The sequence below is a fragment of the Aspergillus tanneri genome (genome assembly GCF_003426965.1).
Source record: "Aspergillus tanneri strain NIH1004 chromosome Unknown AapTan_7_pilon_pilon_pilon, whole genome shotgun sequence".
Lineage (NCBI taxonomy): Eukaryota > Fungi > Ascomycota > Eurotiomycetes > Eurotiales > Aspergillaceae > Aspergillus > Aspergillus tanneri.
Genome location: NW_022984634.1, coordinates 774,174 through 798,569, shown reverse-complemented (window position 1 = coordinate 798,569; position 24,396 = coordinate 774,174). Strand labels below are relative to the sequence as shown.

Sequence of the window (24,396 nt, the reverse complement as noted above, 5' to 3'; positions counted from 1 at the left end):
AAGCGTTTGTCTACGCTCTCTCTCCTAGATAGTTGAACATACTCACCATGCGATACTAGATCGCACGATAGTTTCAATATACTATCTAGTCACCGTTATCCTAGCACCTCACGACATAGCTTCTTCCCCGAGATTCTCAACACAGCATATGCTTCCTTAGGGCCCTGTGGTGAGATCAAGTATGGACGTCGCGTCGAACAACCCGCCAGCTGCCCATCACACAGTCGCCTTTCTCGCAGCCGAAACGCCATCACGTTAACACTCGATGAAATACAGACTCATCCGTAGCATAAACATGCTGAAATGCTCCTCATTCCGCACCTTCTCCACCATATCCTTCACTCCTCAATGAGAGATGATGTCCGCCTCTACCGCCGTCATCTGTATCTGCCTCGGATTTGATAAAATCTCGAAGAAATGCCCATTTGCTCTTTTGCACCCAGCCTTTCTGCATAAACTCATTTGCAGTGCTAGGGAAGAAATCGACAACATCTAGCAACACATCGTCATGGGAGAAGACGACGAAGATATCATCTCTGCCGTCTGCATCTTGAAGGTATTTGATGGTCGTGTTCGCATCATCCGCGTTGAAACTGACGCCGCCCCTCGCTGCCGAATAAAAAGGGATTCTCATGTCCCCTTGTGCACGCAATTTCTCAAGTGCTAAATCGCCTGAAGGCAAATCAGTGTTGAGGAGCAAAGTATCTGAAGTGATGGCGGAGGGGAGTGGTAGGCAGTGGCTAGGTCGAAGCTGACCACCATGGAGACACCCGTCTCCTGCCATTAGAATAAAACTATCTGGTGCTGACTTGACTCGTGCGAGAGCAGCAATATGACCGATAGAGTGACCAGGAGCGTCGAGAAAGTAAAACGAGCCATCTCCAAAGTAGTCAATAGCATTGAAACGCCCGACTTTGAGGCTGTTCTCTGTAAAATTGAGTTCTTCCAATTCACGGCCTTCAAAATCGCTTTGTAGAACCATCGAGTCCTTATTGGGCGGATATGGAGGCAAGATATGTTCCTTGAAACCAGGACCGACAACCAACTTGACACTAGTGTCGAAGAGACTTGGATCACCGATGTGATCGATATGCCAGTGACTCCACACCATTGTATCAATAGTAGTTATCGGAACACCACCATCTTCCAGGATTTCTCGAATGTCTTTTTGGACAGATACATGAGATTGGCCTTCCTGAAGGACATTCCGAACAACTGGAGCAGAGTTCCACCAGTCTTTACGAAGACCCAGATCAAATAATATGGCGCGTTCAAGTTCAGGGTGTTTGATGAGAAAGGCGTAGTTTGGTACCCTCAGGTAGTCATGGCCTGGGCGCCGTGGAACGAACAATTTATCAGTCTCGATGGAGATCTGGCTTGTAGTGTCGATAATGGAAACGAGAACCGTGTGCTCGGAGTCGGGAATATCAAATGCATTGCCGGCCATGACGGTAGGCAATTTGATATGCGTGTGAATAAATTTGGTTGAGATTATGTACTTAACCGGAGTTTAGATAAATTGAACTCAATAGGGCCTACTAGTCTCTATAAATAGACCCAGTGCGCCGCATTGCACCAGACCGTGGCAATCGGCAAATTGGCCGCGAGTAATTGTCTAATTGCTCAGGTTGAGTCACTCTGACTTAATGCCATAGTTAGTTAAAATGCTCCACTATGATATGTCGGGAATAAAAGTTTGCATAGTAATTTGGTAACGGGGCAACCCAACCATGGTTCACCCCCAATACAAATCACTTATATATCACCTATATATTTTACAACAAATGAGGTGTTCTATTGATTTAAGCATATATATATGAAAAAAAAAAAAAAAAAACCAAAAATTATAAAAATATACAAAAAAGCGCCAAAATCAGTCAATATTAGGTATACCACCCTTTACCTCCAAAACCGCCTCAACACGCTTTTTCATACTCTTTATTAAAGCATCTTGAATATCCTCGCGGATTTGGCTCCATGACTGTTATAAAGCGTCCCATAAGATATCTTCCTTCTTCTCAGTTGCTCCTTTGCAGTATTCAATGTTGGGATTCACATCGAAGACGCCTTCTTTGGGTGGAAACCACATGTGTTCAATCGGGTTTAAATCCGGAGAGTATGGCGGCCATTCCATTACTTATATACCATTACTTGTAACCGTTTTGTAACCTTTTTCGCTGAATGAATGCGAGCATTGTCGGGCATGAAAATAAGACCGGGTTCCCAGATAGATGGCAGTAATTCCTCCAATAGAGCAAGATAAGAGTTTGCAGTATAGCCATTCTTTTTGGCTTCGAAATCCCGCTCTAAACGTATAAGATCGCTGCGTCTTTTGCCCCAAATAGCTGCCCAGAACGGAACACAAGGTCTGAATTTCCAGGATGGAAACGGATATCCGCATAAAAGATTGTGTTTTGTTCGCATTGTTAACTTCGTAATAGTACTAAAACGGACGACAATAAATATTTGATATTTTTTTTTTTTTTTTTTTTTTTGATTTATTCCTCAGGCTTTTCGCGACCATAGGCTGCATGTAGACCCCTTAGATAGCATTATCTACAAGTCCATACCACCGTCGCTGACTAGGTCGTACATGTCATGCACGTCTCGCCGGGTTCCTCGTGATAACTTCACCTTGTGTGTCTTTTTTTTTTTTTCCTTTCCCTTATGTCCCCTCTAGGATCGATTCACTATCTCAACTGCAGCGTCCCTGTTTTTATCGTAAATTGCTCTATCATCTTGACAACCTCCAGGTTAGGTTTCCAATTAGTTGAACTACGGTCAACCGGTTGAATGAACATTTTTAGTAGGTTTTCAAGACAACCTGACTCTGGAAGATAGTCGCATTGAAACAATTAAGCAGGAAGTGGACAGGATATCCGCAATCAACTCTTATCCCTCGAGAGACAGCGCGCATTGGCCATCCATGCAACAGCCACCGGACTCGACACACTGTCTCCAACGATTTCATGCGCAACTGGAAGTGGCATTATCCTCCCCAAAATTGCCGAGGAGCTGTTGCAAGTTTACAAGGATAAGAAAATGCTGCAGTTTCCATTTGTGATAGTCCCTCCTGTCGCTAGTGCCTGGGTCCTTGAAAAGGAGCTTTCATCTTTCTTTCGATCGTGGCGGTCACTGTCGATGATCAACCAGACATTCAGGAGCCTCTCAGAGTAGCAGTGTGAAAGCAATTAGTCAACGAGCTGTCATAAACAGGGATTTGACTTTGGATTTTCTACAGTCTCATCATCCACATTGCTTGGCTTCATCGCGACTCAAGGTACGACATTAAACAGGTTCATTTTTTCCTACAGTTGGCAGATTCGATCGCCACGGAACTAGGAATCCATGACTTTACAATCCAGAATTCCGACTGTTATGGCTTCAAAGAAGACGAAACAATTGGTGAAATGGCCGTGATTACAAGGGCAGAGCGCCGCGCTTATTTGGGCCATTTCTATCTAAACTGCTCTTTGATGATGTTGAGAAGGACGCTACCTTCGTTCAACCCGGCTTGGGTTGATCACTGCACTTCACTGCTTGCACACGGAGGTGAATATCCGACAGACACGAACCTAAAAATGCTTGTCGATGTCTGTTCAATAGTCGCGTCAGGAACAGCTTAGATTCTGAGACGAAGAATGCGATTGAGTCGTCACGCGCACTGGCCTCTCGCATGCTCGGTCAATCCTTTCAAGTAGTCGCTGATCGTATTGCGGAAATTTATTCTCGTAACAGTGGTAGCGACATACGTCGGTTTCGTCTCCCCGCCTGGCATCAAAGGAAGCTAATATTCACCTAGAACTAGCTCTGCAGCAAAATTCTCTAAGGTCATGAGTTACGCACTAGCTCTTGATAAGAGTACTCGTGGACAATCAGCCGATCACAGTATTTCGGAACTTTGCAGCCTTCTAAACGACACGAAAACCCTCCTGGAGCGTTTTATTGGAATGCCTCTTTCTGAATATCCACATTTAACCTTTCCGACCTTTCTTTTACTGCTGCAGGGCTTTGTTTTCCTCTCGTGTTTGATTTGTTTACCTTCCTCCGTAGTCTGGGACCGTGCTCTTGTAAAAGCCGGAGCCAGTTTTCGGAACTTGGCAGTGCCGTCAAGGGCAAGTTTGATGCGCTTGCCAGCCAATACACAACCACGAAGAACAAGAAAGTATGGTTGAAATTGTCTATTGTGGTTAGCGCTCTTCTGCAATGGCATGAAAATTGTGGACAAGAAGCATTTTACTCTCAGCCAAACGGTCAAGCCATTAAAGTCAGCCCCATCCGTCATATTTTGGAATCATGCTCTCTTTGCGTGAGAAAGAAAGTCGCGGCAAACGGACGACTTTACGAAACACCTACGGGTTCAAATTTCGTGTCTTTGCCGATGATAAGGATAGTCAATACCACCACACATCCTGGGGTCGATTGGGACAAAAAAGTTTTCCTGGAAGGTTTCAATTGGCTCGAACTTATGAACGAGATGGATTCGGCCGCTGAATTTGTTATCTGACGATGCTGCCGAAATAGTCTTCATGCTTCACCATATCAAAACCGGTGTGTTATTTGTAGGCAGAAGATCAAGCCGGTAGGTTACTGAACAGAAAGCTTGGTTCGCGCGATAGATAAAGCTAGTCTAACAGTCATTGGCTATGTTGTTATCCCCCAATTCTCCTAACATAGACACGCTTCCCTTTTTATTATTGGCTTCTGGCAATTTGTGGGGCGACGAAACTCATGATATAGTCCCGTTTTCCTAACGGCACGCCTTCCTTTCTCAAGATCGCATACGCGATAGTGAGATGGAAAAATATGTTAGGCATTGCTGTGCCGTTGGCAAATGCGGCCCCGCTGATCGATAGGATCTTGTCCGGGCCTAACGTGGTAGGTGACACTTCTTCCCCATACCGATTGACAACATCCTTGTCGGCATCGCTGAGTGCTTTCAGCGCGTTCTCGATGCGTTCATGTATTTCCGCAAACGACTTGAGGTTCTCATCAAAGATCACAGGATCCCGACCGGTCAGTCTGGCGAGCATTTTCTCTGATACCTGGGTGGCAATGTGAATTTGAGAGGTCAACGGTTTCATGTCGTCCCGCAAACGTGCGGCAAGTAGATTGGCGGCATTGGGATATTGCTCAGCTTGGCGCAAGATGTGGGCTAGAGAGTTGAGGGCGCTCTTAGCCATTACGATAGTCCCATCGTAAAGAGAATAAACCATATTAACCAGTGAATGGATAACTGCCCGGGTGAGGGTGGGTGGATTGATGATGGGTTCGGGTTGGCAATGAGAGAGGGAGATAGATACACTGCGGACAAATATCCTGATGGGATGGGGTGATAAGTAGTAGTGGGATCAACTAACGTAACCGGAAAGCGGGCATTCCACGTATAGCGACCACGTCCTTCTTGCCACTCGGTGTTCGGATCTGGTCGTTTCCGATTACCAATAAATTCAAGTTTTAAGAATTCACGAGTTTATGCCCCATTTGGCCTATGAGAAATCGACATATAAATTCTCCGCAATGGATTGTTCAGTAATTGATACCAAAATTGAGCAATTATGTAATCGATTATCAGTTAGTTAACATGGACAGTAAAGCTCCGGGTCCGGATATTATATGATTTATAATATACCCTATACCATATATTCGGAGTATAGGATAAAATTGCGACAATCATTTCCACATACTTCGATGTCAGTATAGCGATACGTTTTGATTTGTAATAATAACAACGTGGTACCATAGTGCTTTAGTGAGTTGAAAGACAGCCATCATGCTCCTGCTGGTGGGACTGGAACTCATATCAACAGGCTCTATAGCCGATATTGCCGAGTATCGCTGAATAGAAGCTATATTGATATTTCCTCCTAATCTTCAAGGCTTGATGGGTCGTGATAAAGTCATTCTTCTTGGAGCCACCGGAACCACTGGTGGCTCGATTATAAATGGACTTCTTGAGGATGGTGGCTTTGTAAGTTCCTACCTATATACTGTATGACTGCCCAGAACAAGAGCTACAAGAAGTCTTACTGTGTGCAGCATGTTTCGGTCCTTGTTCGCCTTTCGTCTTCAAGTAAGCCTGCGGTGAAGTCTCTTAGAGATAGAAACGTGGACATTTGCATCGCAGATATCACTACGGACAACTTTGAATCCATCGTCGATATACTGACTCGCTTTGATATCGTGATCAGTGCAATAGGAGCTGACGCACAACTGTGCCAGTTAAGACTGATTGATGCTGCAAAAGTGGCCGGCGTGAAGCGATTCGTGCCCTGCGGTTTCATCACAGTGGCGCCAGCAGGGGGAATAATGGACATCAGGGATGAGGTGTGTCTCTTCTCCATTTTAAGCATTCTTATCTGTTCTGTCTTGGACGCCCATGAGATATTAAGCTCACGCCCCATTTTCAACTATACACATGCAGAAGGAGACTGTATACCAGCATCTTTGGAAGGCCTATGTTCCTTACACAATAATCGACGTAGGCTTCTGGTATCAGATATCTTATCCCCGACTCCCGTCTGGCCGAGTGGACTATGCTATACCAATTAAAATGCCCCTGAAGCTATACGGTAATGCAGGTTTAGCCACTGCTATCACGGACCTTCGCGATATAGGCCGTTATGTTGCACGAATCATTCGCGACCCAAGGACTCTAAATCAAAAGGTATTTGCCTATGGGGAACTAGTTAGCCAACAGGGGGCTGCAGAGCTCTTAGGGAAGCTCTCAGGAGAACAAATCGAATTCCACGATCATGTTAGTCTTGTTAATAGCCCCCATTTAGCAGCACGACAGATTGACCTAAGAGCCTTATGCATACAGGTCGACTCCAACCAGATGTTAGCAAACATGGAAGAGGCGAAGGCAACGCTTTTACACAATCCCACTGATTATAAAGCTCGATTTGAAGTGATAGTAGCCCAGTACCAGTACAGTATGTATGTTCGTGGTGATAATCACCCATCATACGCTGCATATCTTGGATACTTAGATGGGACTAAGCTGTACCCCGATTTCAAGAGGATCTCTTTTGAATCCTGTCTGAAGGAAATCCTCAGAGGCGACGGATTCCGGATCAATCCAGGAAATATTTAATCTGTTTCTAAGGTAACTTTTATGTCGTGATGTTTGGTCTTGTTTAGCTGTCTTCCCCTACCTTCTACCCTTGGCTTTCTTTAAAGCTCACAGTTAAGCCAAGTTACCAAAAACGAGGAAACAAGGGGAAAATTATGGAGGGGGAGAGTGATACAATAAAGATGTATGAGATGGTTGTTGGTTTAGAGGCAGTGCACCTTTCGAACCTGAGATTTGTGAGATTAATCTTGACGGCCTTGGGAAGGTATTTAAACTGAAAAATACATTTCCCTCAATTCAATCTGAGAAAATAAATCGACAATTTAGTTTTAGGAGGATATTTCAGATTGAGCTATTTCGCTACATGATCAGGGAGGGGAATGAAACACAATGCATACCGAAAGCTGTTGCAACTATATGTGTAGCTGACCCAGTAGGGTTAATGCGTGTCAGAATAATAGTGATATAAACGCTCCAGAGTTGTGTATCACGCATGATATATTATGCTTATTATGAATGCTACTATTCAGATTATGCCATCACAGGAATAAGATAAGATGAACAGAGCAGCAACAAACAGCCTTCGTATATACTCCGTACTTCGTCTACAAGGCATACTGGTGAAGAAGGTGGCGGTCCAACAAGATGCCTATGACGCTCCCAACGCTTGAACGGCATCAGTGGGAGAGGGGCAGAGCGAAAGGGCTACGTCAGTAACTCAGGCTTGGCAGTGATTTTAGAGAGCTTCAGGACCCATCACCTGAAAGCCTGAAGACAGGCAAGAGCCCTAAACCCAACAGGCAAAAAGGAGAAGTCGTACATACAGCGGCGGGGATTTGCTGGTGGTCTCCTACTAGCGAATCCCGGCTGTTGTATGTTTTTGTTTCCTATTCTTTTAATATTTTATTTGGATTTTGTTGGGCTGGAATGAAAGGTAATTATCGATAACAAATGTGGTTGTGGTAGTTAATGGAGAAAATGTTGTACAGTAACTCCCCATCCAATATCCCGTCTGACCGGCCTGGACTTGTCAAATATGACAGTAAGTATAGCCCTCCATTGTTATATGTCGCTGGGATAGTATTCATTATCATTGTAACGACGCCGCTTTATTTCCAACTCCTCGGATTGAGTGTCCGAATCTGGAGCAGCAGGTCGACGACACTTCTGAATTCCTCGGCGGGCATGGTTGGTAAAGCCGATATGTCGCTTCCCGGTCTCCTGTCTTAACTTAGCTCGCGAAAGAAATCCATAGAACTGCTTCAAGGATATGACAATTTCTTGGTTGTATAGGCCTCGGTAGCTCTCTGTCAGATCCACTGTTGTAAAATCCTTCAGATTTAAACGCAGAGTTTGCCTCTGAGGGCTGCCCATAATTGGTTCAGAAAATCTAGCTAAGTAAGCAAACGGTACCCTAGAAGAGGCATGAATAAGGCTAGAAGCATACCTTTTAATTCATCTCAGTGTATGCTTCAAACACCTCGACCCCATCTCGTATGTTATATACTGGACGCCAGATGGATATAGTTACCTTTTTCGAGTTTCTATATTCCATATCTAAACACGCTACCATATTAATGCTACTGTTAGTACATAAAATATAATTATTAGTGAGGTCTCTTGTCACAGGTTGAAACCAGTATGGTGCTCAGACTAAAAGGCGTTCGCTACTATATAAAGCGTTACGAAGATTAGTCATCTTGTACCATTTATGTGGTCAACTGGTTTTATCTGTACTAGAGCAGAGACAACCAAACCATCAAATTTCTAATCTCTTGGTTTTTTTGTAAATAATAACCCCTGGAAATTGCACCATATAATATTTAAATGATGTATCTGGCTCCTACATGATATATTCCACTTTTTGCCATTACTTGTTATCTCGTGTAACTTAACTCGTGACAACGTGAAAGGCTTAATTTCTTTCGCGAATTTAGCCTCAAGATAACTATTATTATTTCTAATTAACGTGCTATGTTCCCTACTACTTCTGTACAGGTATTTTATAAAGGCGGTTAGGTTTTTAAATCATTAAGAGTATCGCGGGTTATAATTGTACCTAAAGTACTTTTTGTTAGTAGGTGGTTGAGACGAACTGTGCAGAGCTGGTTTGCGTTGTTCGTTGTTTGTTCTATTTACTATATCTGGTCGTGGAGGAGCGGTGGAGCGTGGTAGTATATGGGAATATCTACTCCATTGCTTACCTCGATCCTCTTCCTTTCTTCTTCATGCTTAGTATTTTCGTTGCAGGTATCGAATAGAGTTGATCTGGCTTCATTTCCATCTCTGTTTCGTAGGTCAGAACAGTGGCGGTGTTAATTTAAATCTGAAGACTAACCGGACTAACCGCACTCTATACTTCATGTAGTTTAAGGTTAATATTAAAAATTAATCAATATAAGACCTCCATGTAGGCTTTAAAGGTAAGATGTTAAACAACCCAAGGACCCGGCTGAAAGCCTTTGCAATAGCATTAAAAAGTGTTAAGAACTAAAGATATATTGAAGGCAGATTTTCCAATTGCTAAAGGAGATATTAGGATAGCTCCGTAATATAATCCGCCATGAGATGTTGATCATGAAATGGCAACGCCGATGCTTGGTTGGAACTTCTGTGTGGCAAAACAGCATTGGTGACTACAGTTCAGTCGCAGGTAGGGTGGACTAGAGCTGAGTCAGATATACTCGGTAATACAGATAAAATAACCGTAGAATGAAGGTATACAATTTCGAGGCCACATGAACCTACTGAATGATGCAAGGATCACTGGATTACTGCACAGAAGACACAAAAAACTAAACTCCAAAATCTACACATCCTGCATTGATCAATCAAATACTGCTTTGTGCCACTGTAGGTTATTCGCCGGCTTCAAAATTCAATGTCCCTCTTGGGAAATTCAACAAACGACTGGTCGAGCCAAGGCTCTGAAGGACTCCGAATGCCGTCACGCCATGCCCCATGCTCACATTATAGTCACGAATACTGTGTATGATGAGCATTGGAGTGGTCCAATTCGGCAGTAGACCATGCTGTGCCGTGCCGGGTTCCATTTCTTCAGAATGTCGTGGTTGATCCAGGGCAACATTGGCCTGTGGAATTGATGTCACTGAGGAAGTCGTCGCCTGCTATCATCTGGTGTATGTATGTTTGTTTTGTTAGCTTTCGGGGTTGGAAATGAATAAGATCGGAATGGTAAGAACTTGGATATATGACTGAATATCCTATCATGACAGAGGGTAGCCTTGAATCTCCTCCCCAGTTCATTCCCTTGTATCCAGTACGTCATGGAGCGGCCAAAAATTTCCCCTGCGCAGATGACATTATCTGTGTCGACGAATGGCATCTCATCCCGTAGGTATTCGAAACATTTCATGAGGTCTTCGTAGGGTGCTCTCCTCCATTCCCCGTTGATGCCTTACTCGTTAGCAAGAGACAGTGTTAGAAATGGTTCATTCTGTACTGCGATATGCGGCGGAGCATTTCCGGAAGGACTTAATTTACCGCAAAACATGCCACTGTTATCCTCTTCGACAATGTGTTTTTAAAAGAGAAGATGATCATGAACATTAAAATCGGAAGTGTTTTGGTTCTGTTCAGGAGGGCAGAGATATTGAAACCCCAAGTCCTCTTGATATCAAAATACCCGGTTGACAATGAACATCTTTCAAGAACATTCAAAATAATATAGAAAACAGCACCAATCATTACTTTCCTAGGGTCTATGTCGGTCCCAATATCGACGACTATCGTGCACAATCCGCTCCTCCCACTCCGCCACTGGACCGATCACCTCGACCGGGCTCTGTCCACGTGCAAACACATTCCGACAGGGTAGATCCATTGTCATATTCTCCGGATTCGCGGGTCCGATGACCTCACGTAGGGCGCTTTCCGAGGCTAGATAGACCAATCGGCCGATATGCGCCCAGTAGATGGTCCCCGCGCACATGGCACATGGTTCCCAGCTAGACACCATCGTGCAGTCGGCCAGATATTCCCAGGAGAAGTTATCCGCTGCATTACGCGCTAACTCGCACTCTGCGTGACGGACATGCGAGAGTGATAGTGATGATAGCAGCGTGGTGGAGTTATCTGGGGCAAAGAGAAGAGCCACAAATGGTCGCTTGTCGTGGATGTCTTGTGCGGTAGCCTGTAGCTGCAGACAGGTGGCAGCTGCGGTAGATAGCTGGTCGGGAGTAAGAGGAGGCATGGTTGTGAGACTTGTTCAGGTGAAAGAGGGATGTTGCATTATACGATAATTATTAGTTATTGTTTTGGCGGCCAGCTCCGAGTGGGGTTGGCCGGATTTCCCCGTAAACTGTGATGTGATAGATACCTGGTGCTCTACACTGTTTTAAGACACTACGTCGATGGACGAATATAATTCGAGGAATTATTACTGGGCAGAGTTTTTTTTTAAACATATATATATATATGTAATGTAAATCAAAGCCACATACAGAATAAACAAAATACTAACATCTTGTCGCATTACTTTAGACTAGCTGTTCATGCAATGTTGTTCTGAACATGAAAGACTGCTAGTCAAGTATGAAGCTGGGTATCCAGTATCCTTCTGGATTCATCAATGTTTTTTGTTTCAACAACGGTTGAGATTGGGAAACTGTTCATTGCGCAGAAGAATACAGCTGGGTGGATTCCTTTTATCTTAACTAGCTGTAGTTACTGTATTTGCTAATAATACTTGATCAATTGCATATTTTACTCTTATATGCTGTATAAACATTGTGATGTGTAGCATAGCTGCATTCAGACCAATTCCGAAATAGTAAATCTGTAGCCCGTAATCTCCAGAAAGCGTACGAGAGTATCCACTGAAACTCCCATCTTCGCACGACAAACGTCCCACTTGTTGATTCCATTCCTGTTTCTTGATCATTAAAAGCCCCGGTTGAAGGTTCCCAGGTCACCCACATTGCCTAAAATTCATCCTCTGAGCCTAGTAGTTATATTGTTTATCTCGCCCTATGTTGAGGAACAAATTCCTTATGTGAGATGGCATGTTGTACATATCATAACCCAACAACTCATTGAGGCAATCTCTGTCGAGAGTGTGTAAGTACAGTGCTTTTCATTCCGAAGCGAGAGAACCCAATTCAGACTCTGGAAATCATCTATCCATTCATTGAAAACTATCCTGGGGGACTGTGCGTCCGTGAGAAAGCGGGATGTTCCTCCAACGGAGGATCATGATTTCAACCATAAACCTAACGTCCGCGAGCGAGTATCGTAGATAAGACAATGTTCGCACACGGGGTCAGCAAGAGTTTGATGTACATTGAGGAGAATCACCCAGAGTGGAACCGTCCAGTCTTCTTCCTCGGTGTAGATGAATGGGTCACGGGGGTTACTTTCTGCATCGTTCAAATTCGGATATGGGATGAAGAATGTGTTATCCTTGGTTTGAGGAGAGAGGTCTCTGAGACGGGGCAGTTGTAGATCAGGGCGAAAACTTCGGTAGTATGCATTAACAAAGGCTTCCTGGTCAATTTGCTGTGCCACGTATAGTGGAAGGAGGATATCATCCTCTTGTACGTATTGCATGTCAATAAGCGTTTGATAGAATTGGGTGAGTCCTTCGATAAACTTCACATGTTTTTGGGATTCCACTAAGGGAAGAGCAGAGTGTCATCTTCACTAGAGGAATTATCTGTTGACTCTCCTGATAATTGACAAGACAGCCTCGAAAGTCAGAGTATAAGTAGCCATCCGCTTGCAATTCCCACCTATATCGAGTTAACTTGATTGGAAGTACTTATTTTTAGATTATATATCAATGAGCTTCTATATATTTATAAGCTGCATATTAAAGTTCTATATTTCTGTCATCACATGTTATTCATAGAAGGAATTCAAAAGCTGTTCGATTCAAGGGTCAAGAATTCAAGGTAGGTAGGTCAGATCCCAGAAGTAGGTTGGATATCCTGGCAACTGCAGAGTAGAAATAGACTCTAGCTTTATCCTTCCACGAGTGCATAGGAGATCGGTAGATGAGTCGCAATGCCAATTCTAGATGTCCTCCTTGCGCTGCCCTGTATTCGGCGGTCTGGCAAGAGTTATCCAGGGCAAATATATCAGCGCCAGCATCCAGAAGCAGTAGAGCCACTCCCTCACAATCATGCGTAGCTGCCAAATGCAGAGGAGTTGCTCCATTGCCATCTGTGGCCAAAAAGTCGGCCCCAGCATCAAGTAGTGGTGATACCACTTGCTCATTACAGTGGCTAGCGGCCAGGTGCAGTACGGTTGCATGATCATGGTTGATTTGGGTTATATCTGCCCCTGCATCTAGTAATAGCCGGGCTATCGTTTCGTCACCGTGGGTGACGGCTCTATGCAGTGCTGTGTCTCCCGCGTAGTCGGATAGAGACACATCAGCTCCTGATGAGAGGAGGGCCTGCACAACCTCGGAGTGGGCCCAACTAGAAGCCTCATGTAAAGGTGTTGATCCTCCACTATCCTGTTTGTTGACTTGAGCTCCATGCTCAAGAAGCAATCGTGCCACATCCCGCCCGGCAGGGCTATATGGTGCCCTATGCAGTGGTGTCATTCCATTCTCCGATACGGAGGAGATATAAGCCCCGGCACTGAGGAGGATACGAACAAGTTCCAAGTTTCCTTCCATGACAGCAATGTCTAGAAGAGTTTCCCCGCTGGAATCAGCTGCCTGGACATCCGACCCTGCGTGTATAAGACATTCTACAATATCCTTATAACCATACATAACTGCACGGTGCAGTGCTGTCTTTCCATAAGCATCAGCTTTACTTACATCTGACCCTGCTGCCAAAAGTCGTTGGACAATTGTTTTAGAAGCCGAGTCCACGGCATCATGTAAGGCAGTCGTTCCGTCAATGTCCACGGCAGAAACATTGACCCTACCAATAACGGAAAACGTGTCGATCTCTCTATCTTCGTTGTCTGAGAAGAACGGTATTTCCGGATCAGTATCCACCCACGGCGTCATACTGTGACGTAGCAGAAAATGCACAATTTTCTCCCTGCCCGCATGACAAGCATAATGGAGTGGTGTCCGTCCAAAATGGCCCTCAGCCGAGATATCAGCACCAGCCTCCAGGAACATGTAGAATATCTCTTCACTGCCCGATGCAACCGCCGCATGCAAAGCAGTACCGCCTGTGGGATCTGCGCCGGCAGTTAGAAGAAACTTCACGGTCTCCACTTGGCCGTTAAATGCAGCAACCTCTAATGCACTAGCTCCTGATTTCGACGCCGAGGAAAGACCCGCCCCAGCCTGCAGTAGTAGCTGTACAACATCAACATAACCTCCATATGCAGCGAAGTGCAGTGGACCTCCACCGTCAATGATATTTGTGTGAGATGACGCGGACACATCGGCGCCGGCTTTAATAAGTTCTTCAACCCGTTGTTTATTTCCCTCCAGGGCTGCAGTGTGCAACTCTGAAAAATCTCGTCGCATCCATGTGATATTTGTATCTAGTGGGAATGGCTCAAAAGTATAATTTTCTAGGAATGGCTGTTGCAAAGTAGATAGTGGCGACTGCTTCTGAAGTGGATCCTGGAAGGGGAAGGCCACCGTGCCAAGGAATCCAAGAATGGTACCAAGAAAAGACATGATCAGTCCCGGTCTGATATGTGCAGTTGGAGTTTCTTGGTAAACCTGTCTAATCGATGGTATAGGAAGACATACAGTATGGACTGTGCTTCAGGGACAAATCTCGAACAAAGTTTGAGGGAAAAGATTGGGTCACAATCGCCAAGACCAGGAAAAATATCTACGATCACCTGACATTACAAGATTTGCTAGCCCTAATCTAAGTTTCAGTTAGGCCAAAAAAGGTACTCTGTTGTAGTTTCTGTTTCGGAATTAAAACGTTATATATGTGGACTATTTATTTGAAATGCTAACTACTATATTATTATATTTATCCCTGGGTTCGATTATGAATGCCTATGAGCCCGACTTCCTGCACCTTCAAAGTGGAGAGTAATTACCCAAATAAACATACTTTCTCGCCTGTCTGAATTATTTGTTGGTACAACTTTGGTCACGACAGGACCGGCACACGTAAGACAATGCAATGAGCCAAGAGAAATGGCCTTCTGCATTCAGCGCATTGAATTTAAAGGCTCCCTGCGGAGTCAGGACAAGAATAGACCGGCTGAACCTGCGGCAAGGTGCCCTGTCTTTGCCACGGGGGTCATCATCATCAACATCTAGCACCGATTCTATGGCTGCTGCTTAGTAGTCAGCTTCCAAAACCTGCTTTGTGGACGAATTGCGTAGATTTGTATATATGACACTGACCTTTGGACGTAAGCTCAGTAGCATTAGCACTTCCATCCAAAGGCTTGGCGACTGCCCACATAATGACACGTTCCTGCGGTGAAAGCCATACCCATCTCTTGTACCAGATATCATCCTGCCTAATCGCTATCGATTGAGACTCGTTCACTTCCCCAGGGTATCGTTTTGTCTTTGCCTTTGTGTTAGGAATTGTGTATACCTTTTGTCTTTGGATAGACTGAAGCATTTCTTGTCCCTCCATGCCCCTGGAGATGGCGTCAGAGACACAAGGGTGGGGAACAGTAAAATCGGCTGGTTCTTTGTGATAACTGGATCCTGTTGGAGAGTAAATGAACGGAAGGCAAGGAACCTTTCTTGGAGATATGGCGCTCCTTGGTGTAGAATATGTCTGTTTTGTTGCTCCTCCTCCACGGCTATGTCCTAGCTTTGCTTCCTGGACAGATAGAGAATTATATCCAACCAACATTCCCAATGCCAACCCATCATCGGAGTTTGTGTCAGTAGACAGGGAGGGTTCATCGTCGTTCCATATGAGGGCATTGCTTGTACGGATTGTGGGTGATCGGCGAACCAGCTTCCCAGATCCGAGTATGCAGAGCATTGTGACTTCATTGCATGGGGTTTTCTTGTTTACTTCTTCTGTTGAATATATATTCTCCGTCTGTTTGGATTCACGCTGGGGATGGGGGGTTCTATCTTTGGGTTCACTGTCACTCAAATTGGACATTTTTCTTGATCGGTGTAGCTTGGAAGGTCGACGAGATACCTCTGTTGGTGAATGCTTAACGAGGTGGACTTGCTTTTCTGGGGAACGGGAGGGGTTTTGAGCGACTGATGGCAGAGCTGCAGTGGATATTGCATGGTTCTGAGACGGCGAATGAGCAAGAAGTTCAAAGTTGTTGCCTTTTAATCTATTATTGTTCCCTTCAGTTCCCAGAGACTCGAGAGCACGCTCTTTCTCATGAAGGCACGGTGAAGGTTCACGAGCAGATTCAGGGACTTGACTTTGGATTTGGAGCTTAAATGGAACATCAGAAGAATCATTGTTGTCGTAAGTGCGGCGAGTTGTGTCAACAATTGAGGAAGCAAGTGTCCCCATATTTTCAACAGCCACGTTTCTTGGGCTGCTTTCCTCACGTCTGGTGCCTGGTGTATATTCTGCCTTTGTCAATAACGGCTTTTCACGCTTTCCTATCTCAACTATTCTTGGAAAAACGTGCTGGGGACTTGACAGGTAAGAGTAGATAGGCTTTTTGAAGCTGACGGTAAATCCATTTTGCGAATGGCTTCTGTGTGGTGGCACGTTTATTTTTCTGGATATTTGCTCAGAATCCAAGCCAAGCACTTTTCGAGCTTTAACCCCTGGTATATTGTACAAATCGTGGATTTTCTTTTGGTTAGATGGTGGCAGCGGTGGAAGGGGCTTGGAAGTGTTGAGATATTTCCTCAGGGAGGCTAACTCTTCAGCACGAGTTTGGCTGTGGGGCTTCGAAGTATATAGAGCTGCCAATTCTGTGGTGGAGGATATGGAATGGCGACGCTGTGAATGCCCAGCGTTCACATTATTGGATGGTTCGCTGTTTGCTCTGTTTAAGAATTGCATTTTGTCTGATCTTTCCGACATCATGGGTTCTTTGCTTGGAGGATACTGTAAGGGTGCTGAGGTGGCTGTGTTGATAACGGATCCAAGCTGAATCTCAGCAATGTGCAGCCTTTGCCTCAGACACTCTCTTTCCTGTTTCAAGCTCTTTTGGTGTCTCTCCCAGAGCCCCTGTGTGTCTCTCAGAGCTTTAATTTGAGACTGAATTGTTTTTTCCACTTCTACAAGGAGGGTAGCTATACCAGCCAAATTTCTTTGTGTCTCATTCCCCGTTTTGGCTGAAGTGATAAGCTGGGAAGTATTTTCATCTTGGAGTCGTCGTATCTTATACTCTAGAGAGCGTCCACTCTTCACACAGGTTGCCAGGTGCCGGCTAAGGGACTCTTTGTCAACTCGGGATTCGTATCCGCTTCTTTCGGGATGTCTGATGTCATCGGTTTTATGGTTGATTTCCTCGCGTACTCTGATGACGGGGGTTTTGTGGCTAGTAGGGCTAAGTAGACGAGGATGACTAGGTAGCAGCAACGACTGGTTGTCAGAGGCATCTGGCATTCCGTGTTCAATGATGTCGAAGGGAAAACAGCCGAGGTTAAGGGAAGATGAGATGCGGGGAACCTTGCAATAAGATTTGCAATTGATCTTTAATATATTCAGGGATGCTATGTATCTTGTAGAAGACTGCCTTGCTATATGTTGCATGGATCTTCCGGATAATTGAGCCCCTGAAGCACGGGCTAACCATCGTACAGTAGCTCATCTGAACACAAAGGATCCTAGTAGAAAGGAGCATGGATCCTATATTTCGGTAGATTACCCGAGGTCGGGAGTCTATTGTTAGCTGAGCCTGAGCTAATGCATAATCGAGACGTAATGGAAATGTCGATCGCCCAATGGAACTCCTGTCTCTGTGCTAGTTGCCTCACATCATGCGGGTGACTGCAGATCAGCACGCACAAGAAGCACGTCAGAGCAAGCTGTCTGTCGCAGATGATCTGCAAGAATGATTCTGATTTTCCGAGGTTTATTCTGCCAATGGCCTTTGGGACTATATATTGATGCATGACATGCCGATGAGGTATAAACAAGTAGCAAACCAGATATGAACATATATAACCATAGTATGCCATTGTACACCAAAGCTATCAATTCTAATAAAAGATACACATTCCATGTACATTATCAATGTTTAAGAATAGCATAGGGTATCCGGAATTACACGGCTTACTCCCAGTTTCCAGACAGCAACAGGATGGGGAAATAAAATAAGCGACATATGGGCCGTAGCCCGCAGTAGCGAACCCATGGCTCGGTCTCAAAGCGGGATAGATATCAGGAATGTTTAAATTAAGGTACGATCTGTTCCATCTTAAAACAAAGGTTGCGGGAACTCGAATGCTGTCTGCTGGAGTATTGGAGTATTCCCTGAGTTAAATATATATATATATATATATATATATTTTTTTTTTAAAAAAAGAAGGTGCTTTCTAGGTCAAGATCATACGGTGGAAGGTAGTAATCGAATCGTATATGCATGAAACTACTAAGCTGATTATTTACTATTAATAGTGATCTGCTCTCCACTGGATATATGGTTAGCTCTACAGAGTAGGTACACAATGTAGGAATATAGACCTGCCAATTTCTCCCGTTAGGTTTGCGCTAGTGTCGTAAGACCAACCCCTGTTTTCGCTAAAAATCTGGGGCTACCCTAGAGATTGTATTTGTGCAATTAGATGTTATGAATCTCTTTATAGTGTCGGAAGATCAAGAGCCGGTGTTTTGTTTGTACCGATGCGGCTTAGCCTCAGACGGAAAAGGAACGGACCTTGGATGTTTCACGGTGGAACATCGTAATGGTGTCTTACAGTAGTCTGCTACATTTTAGAATCAGTGCTTAATAATTAATGCCGATGGGGTAGATCCTGTCTGCCACCAAAAATAGCTGGGAATATACCGGGAGTAATAATAGTAGGGTTATAGTAATACTTGCTTACTAGAGACCAAACAGCAAAGTACAGTTGTAGACAAGCCCTATTTAATCAAATTTCCTTCTATGTTTGGATGTACCCTGTATGAATACAGACACGAAATTCTTGCCAGTATAGATAGACATCCATGATAAGCTATTCATCACACACTGGAACTTGCATGTGACTCCCAGTCCTATAATATGGCTGTGGGCCCTGCTAAGTGCCTGCACGATGGACCGCTCAGCTGTACCAAAGTCCTGTATTCTGTAGTCCCATATGTGTGTGTATCCAGTGATTTCCATGAAGTTACTTCACTTCTATTTTCCTTGACTTTCGGTTGGGGTACATTACAGGTTTCAAATGGAGAATCAAGCACTTACCATTCCATGCTAGTATTACCTAATGTGGCTTACAACATTGCCCCATAAACTCTCGATCTCTCCAACAAGAACCATAGAAATAGATTGCACAAGCTAATAAAACAACTGAAGTCTAGAGAGTTAGCACAGAACCGATCAACTAGCCATTCTACTTAGCCTACTTAAGATAAGAGTAGGAGGTGTTGCAGACAGCTATATATACAGACTATCTAGCTGAGAATACATCATAACTGTCAATAATCTCACAAGGTCCGCTTCCAGGATTCCCCAGGAACCCAGACCCCGCAGTCTCATGATCGTCCTGCTTGACTAAGCGAACCCCCATATAAGCGTCTCGCTGACTCCAACACAGTCTCCATCTACATCGCCAATCGCTCGCCCGACTTCTCTCGCAAAGTCTACGCATTATTATCGAACGGCCGAGGCTCTACCAGCAGCAACGAAGCTTACCTATCCCGTGTCATTCATGTTCTCGGACTAGTAGTATACAGCCCAGGAATCGAAAAGCCGATGTCCGTCCGTTCTCCATAGGGACTTGTTTCAGTTTGGTATGCGGGGCACTGGTACTTCTCGGTTACCTAGCATCGCTCTCCCGTCAGATCATAGTGAAAGTTGAAGTCTAAGGCGATTTGATCAATCAGGGTATTAAGTTGCAGGCCCAAGCCGTATTCTAGAGCATATAAAGGCCCATATCTATCTCGGGATTGGTGCGTTCGGATGGCTATTGTTTTAGAGCTAGGTATGACACATTAATCGCTCATTGTCACCTATTTTTGAGTGAATGGATAATGGAGTAGTGCCCCAAAGTGGAAAGTAGTGTAGATATGTTTATTGGAGCCTTTCTGGTTAACTTCTTATTCCGTTTGTTTTATTTTTTAGAACAAACAGCTTACTATCAAAGTTATGAATGACAGGGTAGTATCAATATCATCAACAGGGTGTGTCTCAAGACACCAAGTACGCCACATTAGGGCTAATACCTCCAAAGAGAAAACCAAAAAATAGGATCAATATAGCAACACCCACTTGTGATTACACTTTCTGGATTAAACCTAGATCGTCTGCATCAGAGCCTTGGCTATGCGGGGCCCAGACCTATATCTGGGACGTTTCATCAACAAATGATGTTTTTTTTTTTTTTTTTTTTCATGAATGGGTAGGTATTTATTGATCAAGGGGCTTTTAAGTTGCCCCCGAGATATTAATATAGGATGAACTTGATTGATCCTGTAGTGCGCCCTGTTATCTTCTGTTCAAGGCACCCGAGCTTCAACGACGTTAGGGTAGGGACATAGGATAGGGCTTTTATTCCCATATGACATGGATATTGTTTGTATTAGCTAGCTAGCTAATAAAATGCCAGACCTGTCGGTTTGACTGACAAGAGCGGGGATTGGATACGGCCGAAATTGGATAATATATAGATTATTTCTCTACGCCAGTTGTAACTTAGCATGAGTGTATGATCCACAAGCGATTACTTGTTATCGCCAGGTATTATTACGATGACATGCTAGTGTAACTGCACTATTAGACAATCATTCTTAAAGTATGAAGTGGTATTAACCATAATATAAGAAGGGTAAACTGCTGCAGTATTGCTGAAGTTGTATTCCTTATGAGCGACAGAAGCTGCTGAATTTTTGCTTTAATATTTTCTGTACAAGCAAGATCCTCTAATATACAATATAGTAATTTAGTTGATGATATGGGGCGGACCTAGATGAAATAATTAACTGTTAGTTGCAAAAACATTGTAGGCAAACAATCCAGCTATGAGTATGGCCACGTTTATTGGCGGAACTACCTTTGTAGATAATCCAGTATGCCTAAGATAAGTAGATATTGATATATACAATGGGCTAAGTTATAGATTATCCTATACTAAACTGTGAGTATTGGATTATACGAAGCTGCTTGAGTCTAATTTTATCTACGGTAACAGCTATTTCTTGATTTAGAAGTGCTCTCCAGGTAGCCTAAGACTGAATATTTGGACGCTTATTGACTACTGGGACTATAGATAATTATAAAGGGGCGAAACGCCTTGCTATCTAATAACTAGATATACACAAAGAGGAATCGCTGAGGGGAAGAAAGTAAAGGGGAAGGAGTGTGCATTCTCATACTACGAAGGGTCATGTGACTATGATAAGCGGACCAATTCATGTGCGCCGATTGCAGCGAAGGCGAAGCCGAGCAATATACAGGCGTAGCCCGTGACAATAATAATAATACTGAGGTGATCCTGCTATAACCTATACCGGGCTATAATTCAAACCAATACTCCCTTTTGAGCTTCAAAATTATCTATAACATCTAGTGCTACAAGTCTACCTCTATATCTACTAGTGTCTTAAGCCACTCTCTAATATATGTTCCAACTATATCGCTTCCCGCACGGGTGTTATATCAATTGGTCTCTTAACCTGTTGCAACATAAATGTTTAAGGTATTATGTAGATATTCAATCTTCTAGTACATAGAATCTCATCACTGCATCAACCAACAGACAGAGCTATGGTTTCGCCCGTAGGTTGGTAGAGTTATAGAGCGGCATTGCGATATGTGATCTATTGTTTTCATTTATTGTAACCTATTTCCAGACACATACGACCACAGGGTGTGGAAAACAGGGCTTCCCGTCCGCTCAGCCGTACTTAAGCCAGTATTATGAACGCGGTCAAAAGGTAGTTGAGCCCTGCGCTAGTTGCTGCTTTATGGGTGATCGCCGCTAACTCAGAAGGTGAGTGCAGGTGAGCTGGGTGATTCATTTCGGAACGCGGGTGAGTATGGTGAGCAAGTGGGTGAGCAAAATGATTTAGGAAAAAAGAAGTTTTGCTACTGGAAAATAAATAGATTCAAACTGTGGGGCCATGTATGATGGAGAATTTAACTGGAGTGGTTACCTGGAGTGGGAATACTAGCTTTTTGCTGTGTATAAGTAGGGTACTGCTTCCTGTGTGGTTTATCTGGACCCTGATAATTGCACGTTGATAATTGCGAAACGCTTCAGTATGGGGTTTCCCCTAACTCTGTATTAGGCTTCCCCATGCTCTTGTGCAAATGCGGAGGCACATATACATAAGCTCGAAAGATTTCCTAAATTTACAATTGACCATCTTTGTTGTAGCCTACCAGCGTGTACAGAGATCTGAAAAGACGTATAATAGTTGTTTGGCTCGCCACTACGGAAAACCCAGCTCTCCTACTTGGCTTTTAACTTTGGAATTAATCGAGGGGAGATAGCCGTTGGTAATGGTAAAAATGATATGCCGTGCCAAAAATGTGCCAAAACGGCTCGCAAGAGTTGGCACTACAGTTCTCTTCACAGGTTTCTAGCCTTCATAAAATAGATGTCGGTTGCTAACTTTGATGCCCTCGGGATGATAAGGCAATCGCATCCATTATGAGTAAACTCTACAGATCTAAGGAAAAGGTCTGACCACTAAAATTCGTGGAAATCCGTCTTCCAAGCAAGTGCCAGATAGTGGCAAGGCCTCATGAAGCCACAGGTTGTTCGTGTTCAACTTCGGGGCTACACAAAAAATCTATTTGCTTGAATTGCGTCAATCAGGTCACCCGCCTTGCTCCTAGGGATCTGGATGGATACAATAAAGGAGATTTTGCGCTCTTCCACTTTCTCGGGCCATGCACGCAGGCGGATCGAAGCATCCGGTGGAACGGAGTGTGCAAAGGATGTGTTAAGATAGGCTGTGACCGCGGGCCGGCAGCAGTCTACCAGGATACGGTCTAGGAGAAGGACAAAGTATCCACCAAACATTTTTCTATCGTAGTAACACATCTGCTGCCGTGGGCTCAATTTTATAAGAGCATCTGCTTCCATTCTCAGAGGATGGCGCTGGAAGTTAGGGTTGTAACCTTGCAGTAAAGAGTGGAGTTTTTGCGAGGGCTCTACCGATAATTTCTGTCCAGAAAATATCTGAGTCAGTATTGAACGTGGTTACATTTTGGATGGGCAACATATAAATACTCTCTTTGGGATATCTTTTGCTTCATCATATAGGAGGCTAGCCTGGTAGGCATGTACTTGGCCTTGATACGTACGTACGGTCTGATATGTCACGCGAGCCGCAAAGTGTCGAGACATTGTTGTGAATCTTGATATATAAGGCTTAATTCGATGACATAGGATAAAATGAAACCTGTAATTTAATGGCTCTTATGTTAGGGTGGGATGCACAACAGCAGCTACTTATAGGATGTTGTCTCCCCTCCGGGAGACTTCCTTTCTATGAAACTAAGTGCTATCATATCTGGCCATAGTTGTGAAAACATCTCTAAATTTTATGTAAGAAAGATGGACATCTTTGGTTTGGTTAGCGCTGATCTGCGAGCCGATTTGGGGACGCACTCCGCTGTCCGTCTCCATTAGGTATTAAAGGATTGACCGGATTTTCCTCAAATTCAACTCAACAGTCGGAACTAAAATCAGCTCTCTTTGAAACTATTCTCCACGTTTAAAAGCTGTTGAAGTCTTTTTCTCTTCCTTGCACTTCCAGGTGGATTTTAATCATGCATTATTTGAGCTGTGAGTTTTGTTTCTCGGTACGCACATATTACTGACGGGGAGATTAATGAAGACTAAGTATAAACTGACTTAGATCATGGGTCCCGGTAATGACCTACAAATTAAAGTCTCCACGAAATTCTCATCTCAAGATGAGTTGGAGCCGCTGCAAAAGCCAGACTTTGATGTGAGCACCCTATCCTTTTGTATGTCCAATGTAAGCCCCTGGAGGCTCATGTATCCTTAGTTCGCTGTTGGATTCCTTCAGCTGTTAACAGCTTTTAAAAGACGTAACTTTGAGCAGAGAATTGCCATTATCCATTATCTACCTAAGCATTTACATGGTGCATTCCTGTTATACGAAGTAGAAGGGCTCACAGTGAAGATCCCACTGAGCAGGTTATTAAGTCCCTGGAAGCAGAACTTGCCAACGCGAAGGATATCGAAGCAAAGTCGTCGAATAACGCAAACGATGCTACAAACCGCTGAAGTCTGTTTAGCATGTGCGTATAAATGGCAAGAGATCAAT

General features: G+C 44.0%; 9 protein-coding genes across 9 annotated transcripts; 1 reads left to right on the top strand and 8 right to left on the bottom strand.

Annotated features, from left to right (window-relative positions):
* Nucleotides 1–310: 310 nt before the first annotated feature.
* On the bottom strand, nt 311–1,447 carry ATNIH1004_006862 (MBL fold metallo-hydrolase; the record flags this gene model as incomplete). The annotated part of the gene is made up of 1 exon (XM_033571489.1): nt 311–1,447. The coding sequence occupies one exon, from the start codon at nt 1,445–1,447 to the stop codon at nt 311–313; it is 1,137 nt and encodes a 378-aa protein (XP_033424804.1).
* Nucleotides 1,448–4,694: 3,247 nt separating this feature from the next.
* On the bottom strand, nt 4,695–5,379 carry ATNIH1004_006861 (DUF1993 domain-containing protein; the record flags this gene model as incomplete). The annotated part of the gene is made up of 2 exons (XM_033571488.1): nt 4,695–5,155; nt 5,361–5,379. 2 exons carry the CDS (start codon nt 5,377–5,379, stop codon nt 4,695–4,697), a joined length of 480 nt encoding a protein of 159 aa, XP_033424803.1.
* A 505-nt stretch (nt 5,380–5,884) lies between these two features.
* ATNIH1004_006860 (uncharacterized protein) lies at nt 5,885–7,096 on the top strand (the record flags this gene model as incomplete). Its single annotated transcript, XM_033571487.1, has 3 exons — nt 5,885–5,971; nt 6,040–6,327; nt 6,425–7,096. 3 exons carry the CDS (start codon nt 5,885–5,887, stop codon nt 7,094–7,096), a joined length of 1,047 nt encoding a protein of 348 aa, XP_033424802.1.
* A 1,041-nt stretch (nt 7,097–8,137) lies between these two features.
* On the bottom strand, nt 8,138–8,449 carry ATNIH1004_006859 (uncharacterized protein; the record flags this gene model as incomplete). Its single annotated transcript, XM_033571486.1, has 1 exon — nt 8,138–8,449. One exon carries the CDS (start codon nt 8,447–8,449, stop codon nt 8,138–8,140), a length of 312 nt encoding a protein of 103 aa, XP_033424801.1.
* Nucleotides 8,450–10,790: 2,341 nt separating this feature from the next.
* Nucleotides 10,791–11,288, bottom strand: ATNIH1004_006858 (uncharacterized protein; the record flags this gene model as incomplete). Its single annotated transcript, XM_033571485.1, has 1 exon — nt 10,791–11,288. One exon carries the CDS (start codon nt 11,286–11,288, stop codon nt 10,791–10,793), a length of 498 nt encoding a protein of 165 aa, XP_033424800.1.
* Nucleotides 11,289–12,286: 998 nt separating this feature from the next.
* Nucleotides 12,287–12,643, bottom strand: ATNIH1004_006857 (uncharacterized protein; the record flags this gene model as incomplete). The annotated part of the gene is made up of 1 exon (XM_033571484.1): nt 12,287–12,643. One exon carries the CDS (start codon nt 12,641–12,643, stop codon nt 12,287–12,289), a length of 357 nt encoding a protein of 118 aa, XP_033424799.1.
* Nucleotides 12,644–12,974: 331 nt separating this feature from the next.
* ATNIH1004_006856 (ankyrin repeat domain-containing protein) lies at nt 12,975–14,693 on the bottom strand (the record flags this gene model as incomplete). The annotated part of the gene is made up of 1 exon (XM_033571483.1): nt 12,975–14,693. The coding sequence occupies one exon, from the start codon at nt 14,691–14,693 to the stop codon at nt 12,975–12,977; it is 1,719 nt and encodes a 572-aa protein (XP_033424798.1).
* Nucleotides 14,694–15,104: 411 nt separating this feature from the next.
* ATNIH1004_006855 (uncharacterized protein) lies at nt 15,105–15,447 on the bottom strand (the record flags this gene model as incomplete). The annotated part of the gene is made up of 2 exons (XM_033571482.1): nt 15,105–15,316; nt 15,387–15,447. The coding sequence occupies 2 exons, from the start codon at nt 15,445–15,447 to the stop codon at nt 15,105–15,107; spliced, it is 273 nt and encodes a 90-aa protein (XP_033424797.1).
* Nucleotides 15,448–22,874: 7,427 nt separating this feature from the next.
* On the bottom strand, nt 22,875–23,447 carry ATNIH1004_006854 (hotdog fold domain-containing protein; the record flags this gene model as incomplete). Its single annotated transcript, XM_033571481.1, has 2 exons — nt 22,875–23,264; nt 23,331–23,447. 2 exons carry the CDS (start codon nt 23,445–23,447, stop codon nt 22,875–22,877), a joined length of 507 nt encoding a protein of 168 aa, XP_033424796.1.
* Between the last annotated feature and the right edge of the window lie 949 nt (nt 23,448–24,396).